A 13185-nucleotide genomic window follows, 5' to 3' on the forward strand; every position below is an offset into this window, starting at 1 on the left:
CTCTTTCTTATGCGACCATTTTCAAACTTCTGTTCATCTTCATTCTTTTTTTTGTGCTTTAGTCTTGACATTGCTTTTGCAACCCCCCCCCCCCCCACTCCTGAAGTTTGTTTTAGTTTTTTTTTACCCACAATTTCCTTTTCCTCCCCTGACCCTGACCTTCTTCGTCCCACAAACCTTCCACATCCCATCTTGTCATTCTTCCTAACCTCCTTCGATATACACCATCGATCTTGATTTCTTCTTGTCCATACCCTCTGTGTTTCTGTCATCTGCCCCCCCCAAACAAAACTGCAACCCCACCCCCTTTCTCATTCTCCCCCCCAGTGTTTGCTTGCAATTTTGTCTCCCATTTATTCTGCTTTTATTTTATTTTTACATAATTTGAGTTCAGTTTTGGTTTCTTTCTGTGTTCCCTGCCCCTCTTCTCCTATTTATTTTTCTTGTTCTTGTTCTTCTATTTCCTTTGTTTTGTTTTTTTTTTCTTTGGTTATTCTCCCATTGACTACTGGAACAGCAGAACGTACGAACCAACGGGATCAACAGCTGCAGCATCAACAGTGAAAGTTCGGAACAAACTTTGGAGCGTTTTTCAGACTGCGAGAGATCAGGGAAAGGTCCACGGTATTCAACGGTGAGCATGGGGTGCAAGGTACTGCCTTCATTTGAACATTGGCATGAGTTATGTTTTCTTTTGCATGTATTTTTGGGGAAAGCTGAGCTCATTTGGTGCCATTCTCACCCTTGAGCTTTCTTAGTCTCTGGATTTGATTGCAGGCGATGTCACATTTAAGTGAAATGCATTGCTACCGCATCTGAGAGCAGTCTGGCCTTTGGGGGAGGACATGATACTACCTCATCTGTGTTTTAAGCTGAGAATGTTGAAGATGTGGCCCATTATTGCATATGCCATATCCACATCCCAACACTCTTGTCCATTGCAGACATGCATATTGCACTGCAAACCCGAAGCAGAGTATTTGGCAAGGGGAGTGGCACCCAATGTCCAACTCTTATTTTATTTGAATGGCCCCAACCTGAATGCACAAATCAGTGCCACCTCACAAAATGAGCAGTTTTTTTTAGTGGAATCTGACCGTGTCAAGACAACTAAGTCGTGAATATGCACTAGTTATTGTGGTATGTTGTGTAAAGGAATTCATATTAGGTAGAAATAAATTCTGAATTTTAGTTTGCATTATCAGTGGGACATTTTAATATCAGTTAGAAAACGATGATATGCCTGGTGTTGGCTTCATGGTTAGGGTGGTGGGCTTGGGATGTTGGGATTCTGAGATCAAATCCCACTTGGCTGTTGAATTAATACCAGGTGGGGTTGACTCTGCCTGTCATCCTTCCGAGGTCGGCAAGAAGAGTACCAGCTTGCTGGTATCCTGTGCTGGAGTGGTCACCCATCCAGGATTGTGCTCAATAGCCAAGGAGACTTCTTAGGCAGCACCAACGCTCTGCATAGAGTATGGTCCCGATGGATGGATGGAGAAAAAAAACGATTGTGCCGACACCACAAATCATTTGAACGAAGGCCTCATCTCAAATACTGTGTGGAGTTCTGAAAGCAGAATGAGTTGCTGAGATTTTAAGTTTGAGTATACTGAAATAGATCAGACTTGGTGGTGTGATGGCTGGAGCCTCTGCCCTGAGTCCTGGAGGTTGTTGGTTCAAACCCTGGCCGAGTCACAACATAATTTTTAAATGGACGTGCTGCTTCCTTGCTTGATGCTCACCATTTAAAAAGGATAGAGCATGAACAAACAATGCTGTGAAGGCAATGGCAAACTACCCAGTATAACCCTTGTCAATAAACTGCTTCAGCAGCACCAACACTCCGTAAGTAGAGCACGGTTTGTCAAAATAAAAAAAAATGCCTCAATTGGAGAGTTCAGAGAACACCTTACCCCATGCAGTGTTGAAGTATATAATTCAATTGAAATAAAATATTTTAAAGGTTGTGGAAAAAAAATCCGGAAATTTACCGCCGTTGATGCAGCATCTTATTCAACGCGTTAAATTAATTATTCGTGCCTGTTGTTTGTGTCCTTTATAATGTCCTTATAAACATTAAGTTTCCTGTTTGGAATGATTTTCAATTTTGTTTGGTGGTGGTCGTATGGCAGCTTAGCTGCCAGGGAAGCTATCATTTCTTGAAGCGCGACTGTGTCGCTGATGCAGTGCCCCTCTACCAGTACACACACTGGAACTGGTACTCATTTCACCGACCTCGGAAAGATGACAGGCTGAGTCAACCCCCTGGTGTATTAATTCAGCGGCCGACGGGGCTTGAACTCAGGATCCGAGGATCCCAAGCCGCCACCCTCACCACTGAGCCAACACCAGGCTATATAATTTAGTTTGAATGCCACATAGGGAGAGAGAGGAAATACATTACCTTAATTCTCTCTGCACATGCATGATCGGGATGATTTCAGAGCCAAAGTAATGCTAAACTACGGGCTTTTCTTTTTTTTTGTATACCTTGTCGAGGCTCGTGTGAGAGCTAACACACAATGCACAGCAAGGGGGACATGAGACAAGAGGGGCAGGAGTGGGAGGGACAAAACAGTGGGGAACAGAGACATTAGGAGATCTGTGGAAGGGAGAGGGATGGGAGCATGGGACATGGAACATGGGGAATAGAAGATGGACATTACAGGGACTTTCAGGAAGGAAAGCAGGGAATTTGAAAGAGGTGGGCTTGGGTGGATTATCGGGGGTAGAAAAGATCGAGGATTTGGATGGGGGATGATAAGAGGTGGTGGTGAACAGCTGTTTTGAAGGCCTGGAGGGAAGAGTGGGATTGAAGAGAGTGTGGGAGTTTGTTTCAAAGGCGGGGAAAAAGAGGAATGAAAGAGTGAAGGTGAGCAGTGATTCGTAATTTTGGTAGTTTTACCAGAAGGGGGTTGTTGGCAGACCTTGAGCACCCTGTGGAAATGTGGTGGGGACAAATCACAGAGAGAGCAGGGGGGCGAGGCTGAAGAGGAGATGGTAGAAGAGAGAAAGACCACCGACCAACCTGCAGTGAGACTGAGAGACCCAAAGTCTCAGCCTCATCGCGGGAGATGCCAATGATCCGAAATGCCTTGGTTTCCACAGCGTGAAGCCAAGAAAGGTGGGAAGCAGGAGCACCAGCCCAGAGGCGAGAGCAGTACTCCATCAGACTGTGGACAAAAGCTTTGTAAGTGGTCAGGAGCTCAGGTGGGCTGAGGAAGGACTTTGCATGATGGAGGATTCCCAGTCGGTGACTGGCTTTGGAGGCCAGGTGGAAATGTGGCTTTCCCAGGAAAGGTCATGTCAGATAGTGAGACCCAGAAGCTTGAAAGAAAGGAATTCTTCCAGTAGATTGTTGAGAAAGTGAATGGGGGGGGGGGGGGTTTCTAAACGGTCCTTTCGGAGAGACATCATGAGAGTGTGAGATTTGTCCGGATTGAAAGACATGTTCTAAGTGTTGGACCAGTTTGTGATTTTATCCAGATCTGCAGTGAGCGAAGAAGCTGCTGCTTGCCGGTCTGAGGGATGACTGATGGTACGGCAGAGGGTGGAGTCATCAGCAAAGTAAAATAGAGGATTTTCCAGAGAGTCGGAGAGATCATTGATAAAAACTAGAAAAAGAACAGGGCCCAGACGCTACCTTGAGGAACTCCAGCCTGGACAGGAAGTGGGGATGAAAGAACTCCATTTAGGGCCACACCGTGACTGCGACAGGAGAGGAAGTCTGCGAGCCATGAGTGGAGATGGCCTTGGATACCATAGGAAGAGAGTTTGGTGAGTAGGGCAGGGTGCCAGGCTGTGTCAAAAGCACGTGATATGTCCAGGGATACGGTTCGGATTTCCTGTCTGGCATTGAGGACCTCCATCCATTGTTGGGAGAGCAGAGGCCACATATCCAGGGTAGAGTGACCTTGTCTGAAACCAAATTGATGATCGGAAATCAAGCCGATTTGCAATGATGGAAAATCGGAAATCAAAATTCAATCAAGTTTTCTGATTAATGTTCCGATTATTGTTCAAAATATAATATTCAATTAAAATCAAGTTGTTCCTCGATCATAAACTGATGTTTGTAGATGGACGGACAGACAGAAGTGAACCTATTGCTTAACCCCGCTTTTCACTTTGCGTGCACGGAGTAATAACGAGGAAAGGTGAAATAAAGAACTGTTTAAGATATATCTCATGCAAAGGTTATCCAGGTGCCATTTTGAAATGGAGAGATTTACATTGAGAGGTAAAACTAGGGTGCGGGGGAGTGGCAGATTTGTCTCATAAAGAGACATTTATTTGATGCTTTTCAACTTTTAATGCAACAATGATAGCCTCAGTTTGGCAAGCTCAAACTAAAAAAAAAATTTTTTTTGTTTGAACAAGTTGCTTCCAAAACATTATCAGAACATTTGATCTCTGAAGAAGAATGTCTTTATCCCAAAAGGGATTCTGCCAATGTTCTTCATTCGTCTTGCCTGTTGCCAAAGGGATAAGAGAAGCTATTGTAATAGTTCTACGTACGACTTGTGAGTGAGTGTGTGACTACATGCAGATCTATTTCAATAGGGTCAGTGAGTGAATCCCCGCCAGTTCTCAGATGTACTGTAATCTGTAACTATACCGTGGTGAGACTGTATTAAATGTCCTCTCTTATTAAGCCTCCCACGATGGCATCACAACCTCTAACAACATAACTAATTCACAAAAAAACACATTTTTGATCATAACTTGAACAATTCTCCTCCGATTTTCACAGTGTTGAGTTTATTGCTGTTGTAGAGTACGTTTATACAATTAGCGCCCCCAGTTTTAATGGTACCACAGAGTTTATTTGACCACTCCGAGTACTAAACCACCACTTGGAAAATTATTATAATTTTTATTGTTTTATTTTTCTTCCTGTATTTTTAACACTTCCAATTTCCAAGCTGTATTTCCGAACTGGCAGGGGCTTTCAGAATGAAAATTTTGCATCAATAATGCAAATGGAAAGGATGCAGAGTTGGCATAATGTGTTTTGACCTTGACCTAATTTGTAAAGTCATGTGATCAAATTATAGATATTTTAACTTTTTTCAGCATACCTCGACTAAGATCTGTCCGATCGGAACGAAATTGCCCTCACGAGATCGCTTCGAGCAAGATGCATCTAAGCATAATTTACATCATACCCCTCCGGGTTAAAGGTCAAGGTCAAATGGCGGTCTGAAAAAAATAATGTGTTTTTTTTTGTCATTGCTTAATTTTGCAATTGCGAAATTTCAAATATCGCTTGGCCTTCCAAGATGTTCTTGCATCATAATAGTGTACCTGCACGGAAGTTGTGCATCTGATACTTGCTTCATGTGTTTGACCTACTTTTTCGGATTGTGACCTAATTAACAAAAAATACATTTTTGGTCATAACTTGAATAATTATCTAATTGAGTTTTGTGGATACATTGTAGATGAGGATACATTTTCTGAATTTACACTCTCTCCCTAAATGTTGAAAGTTAAGGTCATATGGTGGCTCAAACAAAACATGGCCATCATTCACGGGTGATCGCCAATGGTAAGCCTCCCCCAGTCGGGGGAGGCTTACCCGAAGCATTCGCTTTGTGATCGCAGATATCTAGTTTTGCGTTGCGTTTCTACGCAATATGATGTGAATACATTTGACTGCATTGACAATATTAAAAAAAAACATTCATTTAAGCATTAGTTATGGTGCAAATAGAGGTTCAAGTTCATCACAACATGACACTGCATGCTCACAAGCTGGAAGCAACCTTTCAACAGAGTGTGACATCATCGTAGAACTTTCATCTTGACTTCCTGACACTTGGCCACAGCATGGTTCAATGAGGAAGTAACTTCAAATAAATATTCTATTCCTTTTTGTGTTGTAACATGGTTATGTGTGCTACCTTTGGTTGTCACAAAGCTGTGGGGAAGCGGCTGTGCCATGAGTTTTTGAAATTCGTTTTCCATGGGATAGCAATTGGCAGCAAATTTTGACTCATTCATGTCGAAGGGTGTTTGAGATGAGGTCTCATCACAAACTATACTCACTGCACTTGATCAGAAACCAGTATGAACAAGATCTAACGAAACTGGTGTTTTATGGATAATTGGCAGCACATGCATCCCAACACTCTTGAAGCCCTTGTTCGGGCTGAAATTCAAAAGCAAAGCCGATGGCAGCAGATACAAAATGTCAAACGGCAGAGTTTAAGAAATATGAGCAGCGTACTCGTCTTCGACGAGTTTGTAGATGTCTCACCTCAAATGTGCAATTTTTTTGGAGTGTGTACTGGTAGAAATGGAAATTCAATGTAAAGTGATGATATGGACCTGATACGTGGTACATATTTACCTTATAGACAATGGTGGTCCGCTCACAAGAACTATTGTAAGTAATTAAAAATATATGTTGACTCGTGCATAGCACAATACTATCGAAATCCAAATGAACAATAGTTGCCATGTAAAGAACAATTTGGTAATTTTGAAAATTTGACCTATCAAGTGTTATACATCATTGAATGTTGTGGATATCAAATTAGTTGATACATTTTCGAATTGCTGCCTAATTGGTGTTTTACATGTTTTGGATGGCATTGACTCTGACCTTGAACTAGTTTTGACCAGATTTTACTCACATATACGACACATATGTTCAAATAAGCTGTGTAAGTTTCAATATGATCTATTGAAACATTCTTGAGGTTTGGAAATAATATAACAAGAAAAAGAGCAATCAGATACTGCAGACCCTCACCAGAACTTCTTTTGAGTGGTGTATTATTACAGGTTTTAGGGTAAATCCAATATGGCTGCCAAACCATGTGACCTATGACATCATATGTGTGACCCTTTTGTTCCTCATGGATAGGCGGTCATATGTGTAAAGTTTTACCTCAATCTGTTCAGTGATTTCAGAGAAGAAGATTTTGGAAGGTTTTTTTCAAAACAATATGGCTGCCGAATCAAGTGACGGATGATATCATCAAAAAAAATTTGTGTACCATTTTATCCCGAGATGACCCACAAAAATTTTCATACTGATCGGAATTAGCGTTCTACATATGAAATTATGATGTCATAACGAAGGCACTGATGATGTCATGAAAATATCACACTCATTACCCATGTGTGCCAAGTTTCTATTTTTTCCTTGGTACAGTTTCAGAGATACAGAGGTCCAATTTTTTTTCGTTTTTCCAACATGGCTGCCACATCACATGACCTATGACGTCATAATTATCAGGAAAACATTTCACATGGGTAGTTGCACCAATGGAGAAAATTTTGGCTCAATCCGACAAGCGGTTGTGAAGAAAAACATGAAAGTTCTGTGTGGACAAACAAATAGAAAAACAAACAAATGGACTCAAATGCAATTCCCTCTCCTTTGGTGATGGTAATCACAAAAATATCCTATTTGATTATAATGGGATGAAACTGTTGTCATGGATACCGTTTGCTCTTTACCACGTGGGACTTTTCTCTTTGCCACGTGGGACTTTTCTCTTTGCCACATGGGGCTTTTCTCTTTGCCACGTGGGGCTTTCCTCTTTGCCACATGGGGCTTTCCTCTTTGCCACGTGGGACTTTTCTCTTTGCCACGTGGGACTTTTCTCTTTGCCACGTGGGGCTTTTCTCTTTGCCACGTGGGGCTTTTCTCTTTGCCACGTGGGGCTTTTCTCTTTGCCACGTGGGGCTTTTCTCTTTGCCACGTGGGGCTTTTCTCTTTGCCACGTGGGGCTTTCTCTTTGCCACGTGGGGCTTTTCTCTTTGCCACGTGAGGCTTTTCTCTTTGCCACGTGGGGCTTTTCTCTTTGCCACTTGGGGCTTTTCTCTTTGCCACGTGGGGCTTTTCTCTCTGCCACGTGGTGCTTTTCTCTCTGCCACGTGGGGCTTTTCTCTCTGCCACGTGGGGCTTTTCTCTCTGCCACGTGGGGCTTTTCTCTCTGCCACGTGGGGCTTTTCTCTCTGCCACGTGGGGCTTTTCTCTCTGCCACGTGGGGCTTTTCTCTCTGCCATGTGGGGCTTTTCTCTCTGCCACGTGGGGCTTTTCTCTCTGCCACATGGGGCTTTTCTCTCTGCCACGTGGGGCTTTTCTCTCTGCCACGTGGGGCTTTTCTCTCTGCCACGTGGGGCTTTTCTCTCTGCCACCTGGGACTTTTCACTCTGCCATTCACAACAATGAGCAGAACCTGAAAAGAAGACAAAGATAATTAATTAATTCATTTGCCCTATTTTGCGCAATCTAAGCTTGGTACTAAGGCGGTTACCCAAAGGGGCGAGGGTTTGATTATGGCTAGTGATCCTCAAGTGTTACTGCAGGAGGCCTTCAGACAAAAGGTCTTCGGGGTCTAAGGGTTCTTATGTGGTCTATAGGATCAACAGAGTCTAAGGGTCCTAAAGGGTCTTAGGGGTCTAAAGGGTCTTATGGGACTTAAAGGGTTGTTAGGGTATTGGAGTATTGAGGGTCTTAAATGGTCTTGGGGGTCTTAAGGGTTTTGACGTCATTATGGTCGTAGGGGTCTGAAGGGTCTTCGGGTATTAATGGTCTTGGGGGTCTTAAGGGGTTTGACGTCATTGCGGTCGTAGGGGTCTGAAGGGTCTTAGGGGTATTAATGGTCTTGGGGGTCTTAAGGGGTTTGACATCATTGTGGTCATAGGGGTCTGAAGGGTCTTAGGGGTATTAAGGGTCTTGGGGTTATAAAGAGTCTAAGGCAGTAATTGTTAACCTGGGGGAAATTTTCGGATTTCATGGGGGAAATTATTTTTTAGGTTGAACAATTTTCAAACTATTTATTGCATTGAATACGTCGTCCGAATCCGCTTCCCAAGCGATTAAAAATTAGCGGAACAAAAATTCACTGAAAATGAACGTGCTTATTTGACAGAACTATAAAAGAAAATATCGTACTACGACATGATCAACACGACAGATTTTAGGAATGCTAATGTTAAAATAATATAAGACTGTTCATGTTATGTAATAAATTGTGTATCAATATTTTAATGAAAATATTTATTGGAATAATTTTAAAAATACATTTTAGTTTTTCTGGTGTTGATAATGTGGTGGGGGGAAATATCATTATTCGGCAATTTCAAAGGGGGAAACAATACTAACAAGTGGTGCCAGGCACAACAAATCCCGCCCATTTAAGGCATAAAGTTATTTTGGGGATCAAATTTAAATTTGATACATCCTTAATCTGAATGTTGATTATCAGGAATAGAATAAGGAATATTTTAGTCTTAGTTTGAAGTCAATTAAACCATTTTTGACGAAGTTATGAGCGAAAACGATTTTGACCTTTTCGTGACCTGACCTTGACCTTTGACCTAATTGGACACAAAAGTTAATGGGGTCGTCCGAGGTTCATTGCCCACCTGTGGATACAATTTTACAGTGTTTGAGCCAGCCGTTTTCCGTAAAGTTGTATTTCCATAACCATGTTTTAGTTTTAATGGAAAATTTGGAATTTTGACTGATGACCATGACCCCCAAAACTTCGGACCCTACCGATCTTCACAAATATGCATTTTTCACTGTAGGAATGGGTAGGATTATAAGTGACAATACAAATAGAATAAGGTTCACGATATACTTAGTTTGAAGTTAATCAGATCATTTTTGACGAAGTTATGAGCGAAAAACGATTTTGATATTTTCGTGACCTTGACCTTGACCTTTGATCCAATTGGACCCAAAAGTTAATGGGGTTGTCCAAGGTTCATTGCCCACCTGAGGATTAAATTTGATAGTGTTTGCTAAAGCCGTTTTGCCATAAAGTTGCTAACAGACAGACAGACAAACAAACAGACAAACAAACCGGACGATTACAATATCCCGCTCCCTCCCTCTGGGAGGGGGCGGGATAAAAAGGTCAAGAAACCCTGGTCTAAAGAGTCTTAAGGGTGTTTGAGTCTTGAGGGCTTTAGGGGGTCTTAAGGTCTCTTGGGGGTTTTAGGGGTTTAAAAGGGTCTTATGGTTATCAAGGATCCTAAGGGCCTTTGGGTTATAATGGGTATTGGGGGTCTAAATCGTCTTGGGGTCTCAAGGGTCTTCAGCATCTTTAAGGTGGTTGGGGATTTTAAAAGGCCTTTGGGTTATAAAGGGTCTTTGGTGTCTTGGGTGTCTTAAGGTTCTAAACAGCCTTTGGGTATTAAGGGGTCTTCGGGGTGTGAAGGATTGTAAAGGTATAGAGGAGCCTGGAAATTGATCACACGCACGGACGCACGCACACACGGCTCCTTTTATAGTGTATAAATCTACATGATGCAGTTTACAAAGTCCAGCTGTGTGGTTGATGACTCGGATAATACGAACAACGTAGAAGATTATCAGGCTGTAGTTAGATCTACAAAATATGAAAACAGTAACAATGTCATGAACTTGGTTGTGACACGGTCCCGGTTGTCCAATTGACCATCGTGGGGGTTTTTTGACTATGACCCCCAAAACATGTTTACAACAAAGCCAAGATAGAACAAAAGCAATGAATGGTACTTGTTTCAATCATCAACTGCATGGCAGTTCTTAATCTCAAGGTGCTGGAATTTCAATTATACTGCTCGAATGATGTAGGTTGTCTATCTTTTTGGTTCAGTGCAGAGACAGATACATTATACAGTAATCCCTTCATGTTATCGAATCAGAAATCATAAAAAAACAAGCAAACCTGTAACTCGGTGCAGAATTAGCCTTTCAATAAAAGACTGAAAGAACAACTTTTCAATACAGTGTACTAGTTTTATATACATTCAGTGCCTTCAAAAAGTATTCACACCCCTCGACTTTTATCACATTTTGTTGTATTACGGCCTGAATTTAAAATGGATTAAATTAAAAAAAAAATTGCCACCGATCTACACAAAATATCACATAATGACAAAGTGAAAACATGTTTTTCGAAATTTTGATAAATTTGTTTAAAGTGAGAAGCTGAAATGTCTTGCATCAATCAGTATTCTACCCCTTTGCTATGACACTCCGAATTGAGCTCAGGTGCATCCAAGTTCCTTTGATCATCCTTGAGATGTCTCTACAACTTGATTGGAGTCCACCTGTGGTCAATTCAACTAATTGGACACGATTTATAAAGAAACACACCTTTCTATATAAGGTCCCACAGTTGAGAGTGCATGTCAGAGCAGAAACTCCACCATGCAGTCCAAGGAACTGTCCCTAGATCTCCAAGATAGAATTGTGAGGCAGCATAGATCTGGGGAAGGTATACAACAATTTCTGGAGTGTTGAAAGTTCCCAAGAACACTGTGAGCTCCATCATTAGGAAATGGAAAGAATATGGAATTACCCAGACTCTTCCTGGAGCTGGTCAACCGGGCAAGAAGGACCTTGGTCAGGGAGGTGAGAGCATGAGACCAAGAAGCCAATGATCACTCTGACAGAACGAGAGAGTTCCTTGGCTGAGATGGGAGAACCTGCCGGAAGGACAACAATCTCTGCAGCACTTCACAAATCTAGGCTTTATGGGAAAGTGGACAGATGAAAGCCACTGCTGAGAAAAGGCACATGACAGCCATCCTGGAGTTTTCAAAAAGGCACGTGAAGGCCCTGAGAGCATGATTCTGTGGTCTGATAAGATGGAAATTGAACTCTTTTATTTGGCCTGAATGAAAAGCACTACGTCTGGTGGAAACCGAGCACAGCTCATCACCCATGTAATACCATATCTACCGTTAAGCATGGTGGTGGCAGCATCATGCTATGAGGATGCTGCTCAGCGGCAGAGACTGGGAGACTTGAAAGGATAGAGGGAACAATGAATGGAGCCAAATGCAGGCAAATCCTTGTGGAGAACCTGCTTCAGAGTGCAAAAGACCTGAGACTGCAGCGAAGACCACAAGCATATACATAAAAACAACACTGGAATGGCTTCAGAACAAGAATGTGAAAGTCCATGAGTGGCCCAACCAAAGCCCAGACTTGAATCCCATTGAGAATCTGTGGAAAGACTTGAAGATTGCTGTTCACCGACACTCCCCAACTTGAGCAAATCTGCAAGGAAGAATTGGAGAAACTCCCCAAATCCAGATGTGCAAAGCTGATACAGACATACCCAAGAAGACTGTCTCTCTATTGAGTGCAGCCTGTGGCTGCTGGTTGCATCATTGGTTGGGACGCGGCTATGCCGCTGATGCAGTGCCCCCCTTACCAGTACACTGGTGCTCATTTTGCCGACCTCGGAAGGATGACAGGCTGAGTCAACCTCCTGGTGTATTTGAATTCAGCGGCCAACAGGGCTTGAACTCAGGACCCTAGGATCCCAAGCCGCCACCCTAACCACTAAGCCAACACCGGGCTTAAGAAGACTCGAAGCTGTAATCACTTCCAAAGGTGCTTCAACAAAGTATTCACTCAGGGGGGTTGAATACTTATTGATGCAACACATTTCAGCTTTTCATTTTTAATAGATTTGTAAAAATTTCTGAAAACATGTTTTCACTTCGTCATTATGTGATATTTTGTGTAGATCGGTGACAATTTTTTTTTTAAATTTAATCCATTTTAAATTCAGGCCGTAACTCAACAAAATGTGACAAATGTCGAGGGGTGTGAATAGTTTCTGAAGGCACTGCGTGTATCATTTGTTTTGAAGGGACTTGTTGAAAGCCTTGAGTGGGGGAATTTATATTGAATGAGTCGTTTTTTTTTTTTTTTACATGGTATTTTGTAAATTTTCAGTTTTCGCATAACAGGTCTTGACAGAAAAAAAAAAGAACCTTTACATAGTGAATATCGTGACAATGAACCCAAAGTCGATGATGCTGCGAGGCAGATCATCGAAGAGATGCAGCGTGGCAGTTCTAGCTCCGCAGACATTAACACAAACATTTGTAAACATGTGTCGGCGAAGAAGTATCGATCGATCTGCTAATGGATATTTTATTGTATAATGGCACTATAGCATGCTCAATATGGTGTAGCATACCTTAAAGTTTAAACATATTGATTTTTTTAAAGGTGAAGTTGTGGCATCATAGCGATTGACTGATGCTACATGTGCAGAGGGCACCGATACCATCCCATCTGTGCCAGATCAGTCTCGCATGTCGGCTGCATTATTAATATATGTGTAGGTTCTGCGCAGTTTGGGTCCCATCTGGCATGAGTTGGGGTTATGACCTACCAAGTCTGGTATTTCGATCTGGCATGGC

At 42.2% G+C, this 13185-nt stretch overlaps 2 protein-coding genes across 6 annotated transcripts in view; one reads left to right on the forward strand and one right to left on the reverse strand.

Annotated features, from left to right (window-relative positions):
* Window positions 1-13185, forward strand: part of LOC147009576 (uncharacterized) — a 74340-nt gene that overhangs the window by 33104 nt on the left and 28051 nt on the right. For 4 of the 5 annotated variants that reach the window (XM_085862209.1, XM_085862208.1, XM_085862207.1 and 1 more), the window contains exon 7: window positions 518-634. In XM_085862209.1, the coding sequence (XP_085718335.1) occupies window positions 518-634 (117 nt within the window). The remainder of the gene's footprint in view (window positions 1-517; window positions 635-13185) is intronic. The other variant, XM_085862206.1, reaches the window with a different exon arrangement.
* The window catches only part of LOC147009577 (uncharacterized), a 73400-nt gene continuing 67394 nt past the window's right edge, over window positions 7180-13185 (reverse strand). Inside the window, exon 3 of the mRNA XM_085862236.1 lies at window positions 7180-8201. Coding sequence (XP_085718362.1) covers window positions 7453-8201 — 749 coding nt within the window. The 3' untranslated portion in view covers window positions 7180-7452. The remainder of the gene's footprint in view (window positions 8202-13185) is intronic.

This window comes from Eptatretus burgeri, chromosome 17 (genome assembly GCF_056783735.1).
Source record: "Eptatretus burgeri isolate ZD-2024b chromosome 17, Ebu_testis_v1, whole genome shotgun sequence".
NCBI classification, from domain to species: Eukaryota; Metazoa; Chordata; class Myxini; order Myxiniformes; family Myxinidae; genus Eptatretus; species Eptatretus burgeri.